At 37.7% G+C, this 19,248-nt stretch overlaps 1 protein-coding gene across 1 annotated transcript in view; it reads right to left on the bottom strand.

Annotated features, from left to right (window-relative positions):
- LOC135715069 (scoloptoxin SSD552) overlaps positions 1 to 19,248 on the bottom strand; it is a 46,704-nt gene that overhangs the window by 25,419 nt on the left and 2,037 nt on the right. The window contains exon 2 of the mRNA XM_065238477.1: positions 2,257 to 2,606. Coding sequence (XP_065094549.1) covers positions 2,257 to 2,374 — 118 coding nt within the window. The 5' untranslated portion in view covers positions 2,375 to 2,606. The remainder of the gene's footprint in view (positions 1 to 2,256; positions 2,607 to 19,248) is intronic.

The following is a 19,248-nucleotide window of genomic DNA, read 5'->3' as shown; positions in this document are numbered from 1 at the left end:
CTATTATACGCTCTTCGTAAATTAGGTTGGACTTCATTTCCTCTTCCATCATATGAAGCACGCTGCATGCTTATAAACATACAAACATTAAAAGAGCGTCGTGAATATGCAATGGTTTCATTTGTAAATGATATCGTTTCGCAGCGAATTGACTCAACAGAACTTTTATCAAAATTAAATATCCATGCACCCACTCGGCAACTCCGAAATCGAAATTTATTTGCCATAAAACATCATCGCACAAATTATGCAAAATATGGGCCATTAAACCGCATGATGGCCTCTTACAATAAACACTGCGAAACCATTGACTTCACAATGTCTCGGCATAAACTAAAGCAATATTTTTATTCCATAAGAAATCACAACTCATAAAAGAAAAGACAAGAAAGCTGACACTACTTTTTTTTATATAAATATATATTTAAGAAAACAAAACTGTATTAGTTGTACTAGTCTACGTTGGTTGACGAAATAAATAAAGAAAAAGAAACCACATAAAACTATTGGTTTCGCATGCTTGCTTAGTCAGGTCTGTTTTACACGTTTTATGCGCATTTTTTCGCTTAGTTTTACACTCTTCTTACAAAGAAGGGTATATATACCGTAAAGCATAGAAATCGAAACACTTTGTCCACACATTTAGGTTTATAAGTTGATGCCTACTATACTCAAAATGCCGCGTATATTGAATCATTCAGAATCATCGTACATATTTACATTTTACGCACATAGAATGATATTGAATATTTTTGAAATCGGTCTACTTTCCACTTCCCATGACTGCAACATGCAATGTTTGATTATCTTTGCTCTGTTCCTTGAACAGCACTACATAAATTTTACACCGCCAACCGAAAGCAGCAGCATGATACGGTTTATGGCCTGCCACAGTGCTGCTGGCCAGCCTAGCGCACAATTAACTTTCCTGAACTAATTTATTGCTGGGAACCACTGCGGGGAAAGAAGAATATTAAGAAGCTAAATTTACATTTTTAATGATAATTTTTAAAATCAACTTTACGGTGTAGCACGGCTGGCGAAGCTATACCGGCCATGCGGAGTGTGACACAGCTTTTCCTTCTTGCTGTAAGGAAAGCATTTTTCTCCTGTTCCGTTCCTTTTTCTGCCGTTACACTGTCTCTGAATTACTCTATCTGCCAGGGTTTTTTTTCTCGCGCCGCATGCACTGGCCGTCTCTGCAGCTTCGATGGTGAAATGTGGCGTGAAAATATTGCTAATTAGAAGCTTAATAGCAGCGGTGTCTGGGAGAAATTGTCCGTGTAAAATTTTACACTTTCCAAGGGTGGGTTATGTATATTTAACCTCGGTGGGATTGGAAGATTCTTTTGAGCATGCTATGTTGTTGTCATTTTCTATAATTATAGTTTATTGTACAATAACAGCATGTTGATTACCATTTTCAAATCCATAATGACATTGACATACACCTGAAAAACAATTATTTACCCTTAAGACACATAATCGCAGCAGCATTGGTCATAAACACCGTCAAAATTGCAATTCGGTTTCAGTTATTGTGATAAATTTCTATTTTCGCGTTTATCGAAAAATTGGGAATGTAAAACTTTCTTATAGTATAAATGATGAACATAATCTGTATGGATTCATGACACAAACAGATCATCTAATGTGGTTGATGGAAGGCTTTGAAATCAATCTAAGAAAATTTTATGGAGCAACTACTACCCTGGTAAACCATGAATCATAAAAGAAAGATATTTAGATTTTTTACGAAAAAACATGATTCTTTTCACTAGAGGCTGTTTTAAGTATCACCATTATGCCGCGGACACGCTTGGATGACAAACTTTTAGCATAACAAACATAACAAATTATAAGCACATACATGGTCACACTTGTATAGTTTGTGTATAGTTGTTGTAAAGCGCTCATAATTATTATAAAAAATAATGCTCATGCTCATAGTAGGTCACACCAGTGTATCCGCGGCATTATTTTCATGCTTATCGATTGCTTATGCCATTTTTTGTGTATTGTATTTTTTTTATAGCCTTCACATGATAGGTCTTTTATCGTGCAGAGGGTGAAACAGTGTTATTCCTTTTTATATTATTTTCGTTTACAGCCGGTCAACTAGTTGAAGAATTTAATAAAGCTTTTTTTCCCTTCGTTCGGCACATTCTCACTAGAGAGATGGATGCATTCTCTAAGAAAGTATTTATCCGTTCGTTCCACGATGAAAGACGGGTAATTAAAATTTATTATACTCACTCATCAGGATCCCTCCATTACGGCAAGCCTGAGCACTTTTCCCGACCAAGTGGCAGATTAAGATGACCGCCGCCAGGGTGCTGAGCGTGCTTCGACTCTTATCATTGTGTGATGCCATCTTTTTGCCTTTAATATTTTCCTTTTTTACTTTTTAATTGATGACTTGGAGAAACTTTTCTTCTGCTTTCCGCAGCTGTTGATGCCACTGTTTAGAATTTGCCTTTTCTTTTTTTTTCTTGTTTTGTTAGAGGGGTGTTGGGCGGCTAAGAAAAATTATACGATGATGGAAATGCTGTCAGCAGCCAGAGTCAATTATACCCAAAAGTTTTGAAAAATTTGGTATGCGTGATCTGAAAGTAAAAGCAACAAATGGAAATATGAGAATATGGTCCGAATTGGTAGAAAATGAATAATATTTATTTAATTAGTTTTCGATTTATTGTAAGAAAGATCTAAACTTGATGCTCACTGCTATGGAAACGTGATTTTTTTTCCACAAGACGCAAAAGATTCTCTAAAAACATTTAATCTTGCAATCAGGGCTGACAGTCAAGATTCATCACACTCCCGAAGAATAACATCATTGCACCGGATCGCAGGGACAGATTGACGGAAAAATGAATGATGATAAGCAGCATCGGTGTCGACAGCGACGGTGGCTCCTCATTCCATGCCTTACAGTAGAATATAATATATCCTTAGGGGCCACCAGAAGTCTGAAGATGCCTTTCAAAATTAACTGTCAACGACAGATAACGGACGACAAGTGAAAGTGAAAAATATGCCTCAGCAGTGCTTGACAGATTTTTTTCACTTATCTTGCCTTCGAGGTTTTTTTTTTCACTTCGCACTTTACAGCTGGTGTTTAATAATAATCGAAAGGAGCACTTTCTGGAATTGACGTGTTTCTCTATCTTACACCTTGGGAAGCAGTCCAATAATGTGATTGATTTTGGACGTAGCAGCAGGAATGTATTAGAAATTGAACGTAATGACGGCATATACCACATATTTGAACACATTTGTGATATATTCCAATCCAACAAACGACTCATCCGCGATCACCAAATTAACTAATGCTGCCCATATGGAGTGACGCATAAATCAAGGTTTACGCGATTCAAGAACCGATGATGAGGTCGTTCAACCTGCAGCTTCCGAAATGCAACCGAGAAAGCTTGATGGATGCTTCCAATCGCCCCGAACCCATTCCTGCATACCGCAACCTCCGTCTCGGGCCTGAGGTTGGAGATGCTTTTACAGCCAGATATCATTATTTCGATGTGTGATGAATTTCCCACAATCAGGTTATAACGAGCTGTTGGGATCATAATGAAGTGAATTCCGTGGCCACTACACTCTGGAGTTACTTCTCAACCGGGACGCATTGTTCATTAGTAACATCCCGGCCCTGAGCTTAGATGTGGGTTGGTAGTCTCCCAGCTTGATGTTTCAGGAAAGTACTAACACAATTTTAAACATTCGCTGCCTGATGTCGGTTATTTAGAATTTTAGCGTTCTGGATGCCACCGATTGAGAAACCTTTGAAACCCGGGACGCACCATAGAAAGCATTCTACAAGCTCCCTGTACCTCCACCATCCTTGTCGTGTGATCTTCATATTTGTTCCAAGCATGTGGTTGGATTTGGGCAGCGTAGCTGATGAGCATTTAAATAAAACCTGTATTAATACACCTATGGTGCGCTCTGACCCTTCTAACAAATAAACAATTGGATTTTTTTAAGTTCCTTAAACACTTTTGGGTCATTCGTGACTTGTCCGGGGGTGAGATTTGAATTCGTGACTTTGGCATGAGAGGTATGGATGTTAACCACTACGCCGGGGTCGCCCCTAAATATAATTGGATTTATCGCTTTATAAGATTTGGCTCAAATCAGACACACTCGGAAAATTTCCCGATGCGAAATGTACCATTAATTGGCTTTATCGTAGAGGATGTGTCAAATCAGCACTAGAGTACTAGCTAAATTAGGCTTCACTCGAGTTGTTCGCAGATGACAGACGTTTCAGTCCAGTGGTCCGAGTGTGGCCAATGCACATTGGGGCGAAAACATACGTAATTATAAAAAATCAGGTAGTTCTGATCTACTGTTTTACTTTCCATAATCTACATTAAATTCTGTTGGGAAATGCAAGTTTTCAGCCCAATTGATAGATAAATGCAGACAGAATTGTGATGGAGAAAAGACATCCTCCAAAATGTACCCAGACAAGTTGAACTTAATCATTGAGGGACTTTTGTCGGAGCATGACCAAATGACCTGGCCTACACCGTACAGCGAGGCAGAGGGTTTCAACGCGAATGCAAGTCTCCAATGAGGAACTCGTAGCAATGCGTGGTGAATGGATTGAAGCACCCGGTCCGGATAGAATCCCCAACGTGGCTTTGAAAACGGAGATCTAGGATTGTGTTACAGAAATAGGCACTTTCCAGGCCGATTGAAGATACAGAAACTAGTATTTGTAACCAATGGTTCCAAAATAGGGCTTGCAACTCCATCGCAAGTCAACTGTGGAACAGCTAAAAGGCCGCCAAAATACCACTATGCTATAATTGCTCATTTTCCATGCCATTCCAGTCTTCCATGGCACCACTCATTCTCGTCAGGTCGGTTGTCAGTCGTTTCTCCCAAGAGAAGGTCGTCCATAGATATGGCAAGGAGAGAGGCAATATTGCGGGTAGGAAAAATAAATAAATACGGCAAACTCGGGTTTTGTCGTGAATTCTTGTGGTCTTTCGAACCAATAAGCTTGGCGTTCTAGCAGGATTAGGCGAATTAGAGTCCTGACTGCACTACGGAGTAGCCACAGTGCGCGCCGTATTAAAGTTACCTTTAAATACGTGTGCATATCAAGTTAGGAGTGTTAATACAATTAGTCGTACTTAAAAAAGTAGCAAATTGTGGTTAGTAGTGTTATACCCCGTTCACATTACAGCCTATATCACGTAATATAGGCTGTCTTGCAATGAGCACGCATACATAGGATTTCCAGTGAAAACTAGATGTATGAGTGCTCATAGCAAGACAGCCTATATCACGTGATATACGCTGTAATGTGAACGGGGTATTAGTAAGTTAAAATGTGCTATTAGTAATTTGTTCCTATTGTCTGAACAAAATTAGAACAGGGTGTCTTTGTTGCACCACACTCATCGTTTTGCACAACGTAAAATCGAGTTCCGTAAGAAAAAGGTAAATCTTAGCTTTACGTATTGCTCAATTGTGAAACTTCGGTTGGGGTTGGTTATTATATATGTTTAATGCGGCAAATTTGGGCTTTTATTGTACTAACGGGACGGAATCATGTGGCAAGCGTTTCTAATGGCGCTGGCTAGTTTCACAAACGGCCTTTTTCTTTTATTCGATCGGCAGCTATTGTTCGGAAGAAGCGCCATTGTGTCCTGGTGGTATAAGAATAGGACGAGCACAATAAACCAGGCCATCTTGGAAGGTTCCACGTGTTGGCCAATCGTCAGCCTAGATCCCAGAGAACTGCGAACAGACCTAGCAGATGTGGAATCGGTAAACTAGGTCACCGGGAATTCGGACGGGAACTAGTTTACGTTACGTCTCCCGGATCGATACTTCAGTTCCAGAGACACCAACACCACCACCATCCGTATTGCCGCAGCCACCACCATCAAAATATAGTACCACCCCAAAACCCAAAACCGCAAGTAGAAAATGTGACGTCACACTTAAGGATAAGCTTCACTTTCGTTCGCGTTTTTACCGTCTCTCCGGACTCGAAAGAAGTCTCCATGCCTCCCTCCCTTAGTGGTTCGTTCTGAATAGATTTAATCCTGTGGCTTTTGAGCATTGTAACCATAAGATGATTACTTTTGATTATCTGTCTCGCTGCCCTGTTTATGGACGTGCTGTCTCATCGTGAGTTCCTACTGATGATCCATTGAGGAGCGAGAGTAGTGTACCGTTGTTTACCTTTTCCGACCCTGTAGATCCCAATATCCACTGAGCTGTCGAGGGGTTTACATATTACTGTCGATACCAAGAAAACTTCCGGATAATCCACAATCCTATAGGCCTATATGCTTGTTGGATATACTTAGAAACTACTGGAAAGGATTATCCTCAACAAGCTGACGAAATGTACGGAGAGAACGGGGGATGTAAAACTTGCTTATAATAAAGAAGGATTCTCCAACACAGGATATTAGTGGAGACCGCATGAACCGAGGATGAGATATGCCGATTGTGGTCCAATGCAAGAAAATTGAGTCCGAAAAATGTGGAGTGTAAGTTGAGTAAGTGATATGAATTATCTCGATTAAAAATAGAAAAAAGGTTGTCAATTGGACTCGGACCACGAACGTTGCGATTATCAGACCTGTGCCTTCTCCACTGTTCTCACCATGCTTCGGAACATGGATAGGCTAAAAGCGATAAGAAGCACTCATGGTACGATAACTCGAATTCGTATGCTGTTTATGCTAAACGGGAATTGGAGAAAATCGTCGTTCTACAATGTTATAAATAAAAAGCATGGCTAATGCTTGGATGTATAGGCGAAAGCGTAGACACAACACAAAATAGGATCTTCAGCGCACCTTAGTAAAGTATTGCTCTCTACAGACATTCTGGAAGTAGAAAAAAGTTAGCGTCTAATGTATCATTTAGTAGGTTTGTTATCGCATTTCCATGAAAATTATCGTGACAGTGCATACAATTCCACGCACTGATTTGAGCAATGTTTGAAATTCCGCTCATTAATACACCTAATTCCGCGCTTTTTTATTCATCTGGAGTCTAATCCATCCCAACAAACAATTTTAGCTGCAGATTAGCTTATACAGCCAAAATTTGCCTTATGCAGCTAATTTTTGCCTGTATAAGCTAAGCTGCAGCTAAAATTGTTTGTTGGGATATGCTGGTTTTCAGTTCGCTTGAAAGTCTTGTCTTGTGTGATACTATTTTTCATTATAAGGTTTTGAAAACGACCGATTCTGTAGTGTCAGTCAATCATAGAATGAAAACATGCAGCAGCTGTTTTATATAGATGCTTCATAGGCGGAAAACAACCCATGATAATATGAGCACATTATTAAACATTACTTGCTGCCTAAGCATGTATTTTTTGCAAACCAGTGTATCTGCTCGGACGCATGTGAAAACCGATCTCTCAAATCTACGAATCATGCAGGGTGTATGTAACAATCAAGATGTGATACCGACGAATCAATCAAGGTGTACGTGAGTAGCACACAAAGAAAAGGTGTATCATATTGTTTTATCAAAAGTCTTGTCCGTGTTGCAAAAACACAACATTTTTCATAATTCTCTTAAACGTCAACCTTTAATCCAATTAATAGCAGAAACAGATTTAAAAAGCATTAACTTTTAAATAGGATTTAATAATCTCATATGGACATTGCTATCCAATGTTTCTAATTCCCTATCAAATGTTATGCTTGAATTATACATACTCCTCTCCAAGCGGGTCCGTATTGGTGCGATTTGTTTGTGTTAGTGAGATGATTTTTTTTTTTACCTGTGAGAACTGTAATTCGAAAGAAAAAATAAACAACAAAACGATCAGTCCGCATCGTGCTCTCTTGCCGTGCGGATCTATTTGCTTTTTGCTGAAGGAAGTGTTACTACTACCTAAAGCTACAACAAATTTAAACAGCACTTTTCAGTGCTCAACCTGTAAAAATTTTCTACCTTGTTCAACTCTTATTCCTCTTCGATCCTTGTTTGGACCCTACCCGAGGTAATCCTTCTTGGATATCGATTTGGAAAATTCCTCTTCGACCCTTCAGATTCTTATAGTAATCTGCTTGGAAGTCGATTTGGATAAAAAATTACTGCCGCCATGGCGCCTAAACGCAAAAGAAAGGGGCAAACTCTTGACCCCCCTTCTGATGAAATTAATTTGAGTAATCAATTTGATTTGCTCACGGATGATGAGAATGATCCATCATCCAAGAAAAATTCTAGTAAACTTTCCCGGCTTAATGCCAAGAAGGAAAAGATTCCCCCTATTGTGATAACCACTACCGATTTCCATGCTCTTCGCATGGAACTTTTGAATTTCGTGAAAGTTAAGTTTTCACTACAAATTGGACGTCGGGGTGAATGCCGTGTATTGGCTGAAACCTTGGACGGATTTAAATGTCTTCTCAAGTATCTTACTGAGAAGAAGCACAAATTTTTTACTTACGACACCAAAACTGAACGTGTGTTCAAGGTTGTCATGAAAGGACTGCCCAGTGGTGAATCCCTGGATCAGATCAAAGATGAACTGGCAAAATTACTTGGAGTTGTGCCACTCCAAGTAATCAAAATGAAAATGAAATCCCGTCCTGGCGATTCGCGCAACGGGATTTCTAATGATTTTTATTTAGTTCACTTCAAGTCTAGTGAACTAAACAACCTTAAGGCCTTAGAAAAAGCTAGCCTTATGCTCCATGTCCGAGTGAAGTGGGAACACTTCAGGAAGACTGGAGGAAATTTCCAAAACCTCACCCAGTGCCGTAAGTGCCAGGGATGGGGTCACGGAACTAAAAATTGCTACATGCCAGCTAAATGCATGAATTGTGGTGATTCCTCTCACGCAAAGGACGACTGTCCTGTGAAGGAAGATCCTAAGAAATTTAAATGTTCAAATTGTGGTGAAAACCACAAATCCAATTTTTGGGAATGTAAGACTCGCAAAGCGATCCTACAATCTCGTTCTAACCGTCAGGTAGGAAACGCTCCACGTTTCCGACCAGGTACAAATTCCTCTGCTGTTAACAACGGTCAGCGAGGAACAAATTCTACATTCGTACCCGTAGGTACAAATATCTCCCCTGCTTCAAATGTTTCATCTGTACCTACTCCCCTCGCTGCTAACAATGTTCAGCGAGTTAATGGAGCTACCTATGCTGCTATTGCAGCGGGTAGAAATCAAAATACTAACCAACGTTCTAATGGAAATTTTGACAATTTTGACTTAGGAAGCATTACTGCCCCCAAAATGGAATTTTTACAGAATTCATTAATTGACATGATTTCTGATATGCTTAAATCTAACTCCATGTTTGATGCTATTCAAACTGGAGTAAAATTTGCAAATAATATTGTCATGACTTTAAAATTCAGTAATGGATTTTAAAGCATTAAATATTGTAAATTGGAATGCTCGATCTCTTAAAGATAATGAAGACGAGCTATTTAACTTTTTAAGAGTTCATAACGTGCATATTGCCGTTATAACTGAAACGTTCCTTAAACCTGCCCATAAGGTTAAGAAGGACGCAAATTACTTGATTTATAGAAATGATCGTCTTGATGGACCCTGTGGTGGCGTTGCCATCATTATTCATAGACGAATCAAACATAAAATTCTTTCTTCATTTGAAACCAAAGTTTTTGAAACTTTGGGGGTTTCTGTTGAAACAAAATTTGGACAACTTACGTTTATAGCTGCCTATTTGCCATTCCAATGCGTAGGCCAGCAAAAGAATTTTCTCAAGGGTGACCTCCAGAAACTTACCCGTCATAGGTCTAAATTCTTCATTATTGGTGATTTTAATGCAAAACACCGCTCATGGAATAATGCTCAAAGCAATTCCAATGGTAATATTCTGTTTGATGATTGTTCTGCAGGTTATTACACTATTCAATATCCAAACAGCCCAACATGCTTTTCTTCTGCAAGAAATCCCTCCACTATTGATTTGGTCTTAACTGATTCATGTCAACTTTGTAGCCAATTGGTTACCCATGCTGACTTCGGTTCTGATCACCTTCCAGTAACTTTTGAAATATCCCAAGAAATAATTTGTAATCCCAACAGCTCTACTTTCAATTACCATAGAGCTGATTGGGAGCAGTATCGAACATTTATGGAATATAACTTCGATCCAAACATTCCTTTGCAAACCAAAGATGAAATTAATTATGCTCTTGAATCTCTGACTACTTCTATAGTTGAAGCAAGAGCTGCCTCAGTACCAAAATGCGAGATTAAATTCGATTCAATTATAATAGACGATGATCTTCAGCTCTTGATCCGTCTTAAAAATGTCCGTAGGAGACAATATCAAAGAACACGCGATCCTGCCATGAAAGTTATCTGGCGGGATTTGCAAAAACAAATTAAAAAGCGATTCTCTGCCCTGAGGAACAAAACTTTTGAAAATAATATTTCTAAATTAGACCCGAGTTCCAAACCCTTTTGGAAACTCACAAAAATTTTGAAAAAACCTCAAAAGCCTATTCCAGCGCTTAAAGAAGGTGGTAAAATTTTGATCACAAATTTGGAAAAAGCTCAGAAACTTGCTAAGCAATTCGAGAGTTCCCATAATTTCAGTTTGGGTCTTACTAGTCCTATTGAGAATCAGGTTGTTCGGGATTTTCTGAATATTTTCTCTCGGGAAAATATTTTTGATGATTCCTGGGGGACTGATTTGGACGAAGTAAGGTCTATAACTAAAAATTTTCAAAATATGAAAGCTCCAGGTGATGATGGAATTTTCTATATCCTCATCAAAAAACTCCCAGAGAGTACCTTGTCTTTCTTGGTAAAATTATTTAACAGATGTTTCCATTTGGCATACTTTCCTGATAAATGGAAAAATGCAAAAGTTGTTCCAATTTTGAAGCCGGATAAAAATCCAGCTGAAGCTTCTAGCTACCGTCCAATAAGTTTGCTTTCTTCAATAAGTAAACTTTTTGAAAAGATAATTTTGAATAGAATGATGCTTCACATCAATACGAACTCAATTTTTGCAGATGAGCAGTTTGGATTTCGCCATGGGCATTCAACTACTCATCAGCTCTTAAGAGTTAACAATTTAATTCGTTCAAACAAATCTGAAGGCCACTCAACTGGAGTTGCTCTTCTAGACATAGAAAAAGCATTCGACAGTGTTTGGCATGAAGGTTTGATTGCTAAATTGAAAAAGTTTAATTTTCCACTTTATATTATGAAATTAGTTCAAAATTATTTAACTGACAGAACTCTTCAAGTAAATTATCAAAATTCCAAATCTAATCGACTACCTGTTAGGGCAGGAGTTCCTCAGGGTAGCATTCTTGGGCCTATATTGTATAACATTTTCACTTCGGACCTCCCTGATTTGCCTCAGGGTTGCCACAAATCTTTGTTCGCTGATGACACAGGCATTTCCGCTAAAGGAAGAAGTCTTCGTGTTATTTGCAGCAGACTTCAGAAAAGTTTAGATATTTTCTCTTCTTATTTACAAAAATGGAAGATTTCTCCCAACGCTTCCAAAACTCAACTTATAATATTTCCACATAAGCCTAGAGCTTCGTTTTTGAAACCTAGTAGTAGTCACATAGTCACTATGAACGGAGTTCCAATTTCCTGGTCAAACCAAGTGAAATATCTTGGATTAATACTTGACCAAAAATTAACTCTTAAAGATCACATTGAGGGCATTCAAGCCAAATGTAACAAATATATTAAATGTTTGTATCCTCTTATAAACAGGAAATCCAAACTTTGCCTGACGAATAAACTTCTAATATTTAAACAAGTTTTTAGACCGGCCATGCTTTACGCTGTACCAATATGGTCTAGTTGCTGCACTACCAGGAAAAAAGCACTTCAAAGGATTCAGAACAAAATTCTGAAAATGATTTTGAAGTTGCCTCCCTGGTACAGTACAACCGAAGTACATAGAATTTCGAATGTTGAGACTTTAGCACAAATGTCCAACAAAATAATTAATAATTTCAGGCAAAAATCGTTGCAATCCTCAATTGCAACGATTAATTCCCTTTATACTTAGATAAGATTTAGTTTTAGTTTTTAGTTTTTTTCAATTGTTATACTGACATGCAGGTTAAAAAACCTGTTTAAAATACTGAATTGCCAAGACATGAACAATGTAAAAACACTTAGATATATATCATAACAATTAAGGCTGGTACGTTACTGCAGTAACTGGGGCACCTAGGTTAAAATGAAATGTAATTTATTTTGAATTTGGAACAAATAAAGAGTTAAAAAAAAAAAAAAAAAAAAAAAAAAAAAAAAAAAAAAACAACAAAACGACAACAAATCCTACGCTTGCACGGTAAGAATCAAATACACTTTTATGAGAAAAAGTTAACCCAAATTTCAATAAAAGAGGCTTTACTCATTAATGAGTAAATTATTTTAACAATAATGAGTTGCTGCTAACAGTAGCTACCAGTTACTAAATTACTCATTAACAAGTAGTGCCCCTCTGATTGAAGATGGGATAGCTTTTACTCATAAATGGAAGTTTACTCACCGTGTACATGACAGAATACGCTAGTGTGTGTTCAAATTACACTCATGCAGTGTTCGTGAGATCCGGCTCGGAGAACTCAATATTCACCCGCTTGTCTTAAGCGAACCGCACACGGTAAGAAATATTGTCAATACTTACAAGTATTGACAATAATATTGATGATGTGAATACAGAAATATTGTCAATACCGATGTATTGACGTAAATATAAAATGTATTGACAATACGATTATTGTCAATAAAAACAATCGTGTACGGTCCACATTAATCATTAACATTTATCAAATGGATTGTCAAGTGCGTGGAATGACCCACCTTTAGATATAGCTAAAGAATCCTCGAGCATGAGTTTCGCCAAGTAATCGCCAAAAGTGCAGGAACTTAGCGATGAGTAAATTTGTCTCATGGTTTCCTGTGGAAAACCTAAAAAATCTGCCGGAAAATGAAGAAAATTGACGACAATTTTACTCAGTCTAGGAGTAGTACCAATAAACTGAGTGAAGCCAATCTTTACTTTTCTCATATTCGGGGAGTTTTTGCTGAACAAACCTGGAAAAACATGAGGCAAATTTACTCATCGCTGAGTTCCAGCACTTTATACCTAAATTCAAATTTGGGTCGTTCTCATTCGCCGTGTAGAGCAATGGAAACGATTATTAAAGCGATCGAAAGCGTGGTTCAAGTCGAATGATATGATATGAGAGTTGGTACTCTTCTTATTGGCGGAATTATGCCGGTGAAGCTATCCAGCCATCATACCATCCAGGAAGACACATTTTCAACAAATTGGTCACATGTTCTGGTCTCGGATAGATGTTTATGTGTCCTGGAAGATAACTTCCTAAACGAACTGCAAGATGATAGTTTGAGCTGCTCTGATACTTATATCTCCTAATTTCGCCGATTTCCTGAATGAAATATTTGGAATAGTGTACCATTTGTGAACGATCTGAATGCGGTTTTCAAAGGAAATGTTTCATGTTTTGGCAATTCCAAAAACAAATTGCACTTTTGGAACACAGATTTGTTGTGCAACATGGCGGCGGCAATATCATTTCTACATAGATATCGGGTGGCAATATCATTTCAACATAGATACAAATTCTGAATTTAAACTATCGCGTGAAATCTCCTCTCATTTAATCGAAATTGCTTACAAACTTATATACAATATTGCAGATTTATAATTACTCCAAATCTAGTGTTAATAACGTGTGCGCTATATATCGCTATTATTTACATTTATTTAATTTTCAAACGGTGTAAACTAGTGAATAATAGCTAGCGCCATAATAGAACCACACTATAATAGCAAAGTGATCCTAAACTAGTACACTTATTCTAGTTGCCAACTTTTTCGCATCTCAACATTACACGCCAAATTTCTTGAATCTTGTTCGGTACTTTTTTTGCAGGATTCATTATGTGAAATATAATTTTTACCGAAAGCTTTAGAATATAGTTTTACTAATTTTTCTCAATCAAAACTGCTAAATTTCCGTAATTTATAGAAACTTACCGAAAACTGCAAATAAAAAAAAAAATTATCAAAATTTTACATGGCTGCAATTCCGCAATAATGTAAAAATTGTGACAAATGTACTGGGAAATTAATCTTTTACGAATACAAATAGTAAAGTACAAACTTTTTGTAAAAAATACTAAATTTGTAAACTTCATACTGTCAAACTCAACCTTTGCTGTCATTTCGAAGTTGAGTGTTCTTCGGTTCTCCGTTGTGAATAGTTAGTACTTTACTTTTTTGTTACAATCTGTTTAATTTACGCCGAAAGTTTAATTATTTTAAATTGCCGGCCTAATGTCCTCCTCAACCGTAAAAACAAAATTACTGATGTGGCTTATCGTGAGTATGTCTTCGAGAATAGTTCGTGTTTTTCTAAGCATGTATGTAATAAAGAAGATAAGCACTGTAACGTTTCATGTATACCTTTTCTATACAAAATTAATATTATCATATTATCACCATTCATGTCTAAATATATGAATCATCATTTTCATTCGACTCATTAAACCACTGCGTGCAACACAAAAAAACACACACATGGTATCTCTTTGCAAACGTATAGGACTTTTTGTACGAAGCGACGGCAACAAAAATCAGCGCAAAACTAAATAAGAGGTGTCTTTACGGTGTCATGTTGGCAGCATCGCTCAACGGAGACACCTCATCACATTATGTCATGTTATCTGTCTGGCAAAAGAACGACTTTCTTCCGTTTGCTGCTACCTACTGTTGGTGTGGTTCTGGTTGCTTCGTCATGATCACCATCCGCCAACGTCATCGCTGGCTGCATCAACTACATTCACCCACCCCCATCCATACAGTAGTAGCCATGTTTACGCGGTTTCTGATTATGCGACTTGTGTAGATACCTAAATTCTATCGTTGATAATCAGGCTTCCTCTGAGCCTATGGAGCTATCTCAATGTGAGAGACATTAGATAGAAGTAAAATAAAACCATACTAACTGAGAGACGATTGTAATCTGTAGGTACCCTCTAGATGGGAGTCGTGATTGTCACCGACTTCCCGTTCACAACGAAGAATTGATTGTGTGAAATGTATGAGGAAAGAGAAGTGTCATGCGTGGGGAAAATGATTTATGTTGCTTTCACGTGTTGTATTCTTTCGTCCTGGGAGATTTTTCTTATCTCTTAACTTATTATTCTTATTGGTACGTTTAGTTACGCAATGTTATTCAATTATATGATGATCTTGCATGTGAGACAACACTACAGTTTATCGCTATTCCACTCCTATGAACTTGTCACTTGATACAATGTAGAATAAGGGTAATTATGTTATGAAAACGAACATCGAGCTGGTAAATAGTTTTTGAAAGATCTTTTAAAACATTCCTGACTCTAGCATGGGTTTCGCTTGAAGTGAGTTAGTAAAAGTTTTCATATGGAGCTATCCAGCACCATTCAAATGTGTGGACCTCACCTACCTCCCCCCGCATCATTACGTGCTTTGTGGACAGCCCCCAAGCAGTTCAAGTATAATTCATCATATTTAAGTAAATAAAGGCTTGCTCAGACTACAGAGTTATATCATGTTAAAATAGACTGGCGCATTTTGCTGAACACAAATCTCAATCTAAGTTAATATTATGGAGATATTCATTCTTGAATTTACATGTGTATTTTGTTTGTATATTGCATCAATTGGCATCAATTGAAATTAGTCAATAAATGGCTGTGCTTTGATTTTTCAAGCATTGCAAGTTTGCTGTTACACATTTTACCGTGTTCGAAGTGTTAAATAATTATTAACTATTTTAATTGGCGTTTTGCTTTACAACTGTATTGCAGATGAGAAAATTTTCCATGAGAATAGCTATAGAACTTTTGAACAGTGCAATATGGAAAAAAGCTAGAAGACATTTATTTCCTTGATTAGTTTTCTACCAACGCCAGGGAGATACCTGGACCCCACCTATCGACCCATCAATTCATGAACCGGGGACCAACGGAACGAAGGAAGGCGTGATCAGCGATGTTATACCTCAAAACATCCTGGCGGAGCCGACTGGGATTGAACCCAGGCCTGCTGGGGTGAGAGGTAATCATGCGTACCACTACACCACCGGCGCTGCTATCTAGAAGACAATGAACAACAAGTTTGGTTTACGTTTAGTAATTTCCACATAAACTTCAAATGGTTTGTGAGAAGCCAGTTTCTTACAAAATGAGTTCAAATTTTGGGAGGCTAATCAAGACCCGATTTGGGACCGTTTGTCAAACGAAAATGTCAAATTTTGCATCAGTCTAATATCTATATCCTTTCAACATCATGTTGACGAGAGTTAACTGTAGCCACTTTTGTTTAGGTCATCCGTGACCTGTCCGAAATTGAACTTATTTCCGGAGATTACCTTCAGCGTAACCACTTGTTGTTGTCCCAGATCGAATACATTATAACTCCAATAAAATGCATGCATTTTCATATCAAGGATGGATGAAAGAAATTGATCTATATAGCGAAATTGTTTTTGTTCCGGAGTACCAACAAAAACGTACAAGACCGATGAGATCAACACATATTTGAGTGGGATTTCACTGAGTAAGCAAAATATTCCTCAATTTTTCTCAAAAATTTGCTGGAAAGCCATTCATGTATCTTATTTATCTGCGTAAAAGTTCAGTAGCAAGAAGAGACTTTTGGATTTAATTTGCAAATACAGTAATTTGCTTTTGCTAGCCTCCTTTTTGGGAATTTTTTATAATGTTCTACGAAACTATGTGCTTTTTCAGTGGTCTTATTGCATCAAAGTAAATCTTAATCATCCATCTTGAGGATGAATGAGAAAGATTTGTAATAACGGTTATGTGAAATTATTGAAAGATAAAATTCTGATTAATTACGAAATATTGTCCTGCAGCATTAGGCTACACATAATAATCGGTCGCAGACGCGATTCCATTACAGTATGTACAATAAATGCCGCACAACACTTGATGTATCCTTGAAATAATTCACAACCATTGAAGCATCGCCAACCGATGATGCTACACATTGGATCTGGAGAATTAGTCGATAGGGTGGTGTTCCAGAAATAGTGGTGTACCTATAGTTGCGGTATGGGGCTTATGGCGCAATAGTGGTGGAAATCTAAAGCAATTGAGTCTTGACAAATAAAAGCAATTAAATATAAAATATAACGGAATACTATTAATTTTCTTTAAGATTTTGACTTTAAATTTAGCTGCGGTAGTGTTAATGTTAGTGGAATCCAATAGAAATCAATGCATTCCACTATTATAGAAAAGTTAGCTACTACCACAATTCCTGGAACAGTTTTCCAAATAATGGAGGACAAGTTTTCCAAAAATGTATTCAAATTAATCACATTGTAAAGTTTTACTAGTAAAATAGGGGTTAAAAGCAATAGATTGACGTATAACAATTTTGAGCAGATCGTGTATTTATGTTTTGATAAATTATTGCTTTTGATCATTCATTACTGGCTCATCTACCCTAGTCGAAATTTTAAAAATAAGATGGGTGAACATGTGAACAGTTCTTATTTCACCTCTAGAAATCTATCTATAAAAAATTGAATGATATCGATCGAATTTTGCTGAGTTGTATAGTTGCATGAAATAGATTAGTGCTCGATTTATTTGATTTTCTGGGTTGACATTTTTCCTTTTTTTTTTTCTTGATTTGTTTTCCGTTGATCTTGTTTTCCTTATAGAGTTACCATAGCTACCAACGCCAGGGAGGCAGCTCCCACATCTCCTATCGACCCAAAGGAGCAACGGCTTTACTTCCCTTCCGAAGGAAGGCGCGATCAGAGATGTTATGCTTCAGGCGGCGCCGACTGAGACTGTACCCAGGCCTTTTGGGATGAGAGACTATCACGCTTACCACTACATCACCTACGCCACTACTATGAAACGTGATGAACTAGGCTAGAAATCACGGTAATGAAAGGGCAAAAAGCTGTTGAGATTTCGGTAAGAAATTATCGAAGACCACAATAATTTCTGAGTGTGGAAACGAAAATTTAGCGTCGATGACAGATAATCCGCTAATTGAAGGAATTGGTTTCCAATATCGATAAATGATTAATAGATCTTGAGATAACCGTTGAATATCTTAAAACTAGGTAATTTGCATGAGTGATACTGAACTATATTAATGTATGTATTTATTTATGTATTACTGTCAAAACACAGATCCTTCCATTCCTCTACACTATTTATGTGAATTAATTTCTGTTATTCCTTTATATTGCTGATGATTACGATAACGATCCTTTAGTTCATACTTAGCTTTTATAAAACCTTCGAATATAAAACGGTTGATGCATTTTCGTATGGGTTGTAGTTTTCAACAAAGTTATTTTGCACATAGCTACCGCACATTGTTATTTTGCACAGTTTTTCCAAATAAGAATCTTAGGTTTTGAGATCTTTAGCAGGCCGGCGCCGGCGAAGTAGTGGTAAGCGTGACTGCTTTCTCACCCCAATGGGTCTGGGATCAATCCTAGCCGAGGTCGGTGGGATTTTCCTGAGGCATAAAGCCGTTGGTCCCGGCCCGGTGTGTGTTGAATGGGTGCGATCAGTGCGGAACAGGCAGATTCAATGAGTTATTTTCATATGAATATGAACAGCCATCCGCCTTATGAGTCAGTGCCTCTTGAGCGTCTGAATGATTGAGAAGTAAACGAGTCACTGATAGCAGAGCACTCAGTCAGTAGCTCAGTCTGCACGTTTATTCTTGCGTGATGATAACCAATCCTTGGTTTGAATGACTGAGCGTACATTTTCTATGGAAAAAATGCCTCAATTACATGCTGTGCAAGCGAAGGCCAGCGATGTAAGCCGCCTGTTTGTGAGTGACTGAATGTTTTTGTTGGCTCTTTCATTGCCTCGTATTTTACCGTTTGGTATATACTGTCTGGATAGAGCAATTAATTGAATAGAGCAGTGCTTTCACACTCAGCCTAAACAGTCAATAGTTTTACGCTCTGGGTGCGATATCCTACGCAGGTGTGGAAGCTGCCTTCCTGTACATTCGATTACCGTCAATAGATGGCAATCGATTTGCGTCGGTAATTGGCTCTAGATTGTGGAATAGAGACCGACGTTAGAAAGGAAAGAAGAGATCTTGAGCAATTAAGCAAATTAATATTTACCTTTTTTTTAATTCTTTATTATGATAATTTTTAGCCACTTCTTGGCTAGGT

This window comes from Ochlerotatus camptorhynchus, unplaced genomic scaffold, assembly GCF_037179485.1.
Source record: "Ochlerotatus camptorhynchus isolate MF236.1 unplaced genomic scaffold, CSIRO-AGI_Acam_v1.1 ptg000794l, whole genome shotgun sequence".
NCBI classification, from domain to species: domain Eukaryota; kingdom Metazoa; phylum Arthropoda; class Insecta; order Diptera; family Culicidae; genus Ochlerotatus; species Ochlerotatus camptorhynchus.
Note: the sequence above shows the minus strand (reverse complement) of the source record. Positions and strands in the feature narration are given on the sequence as shown.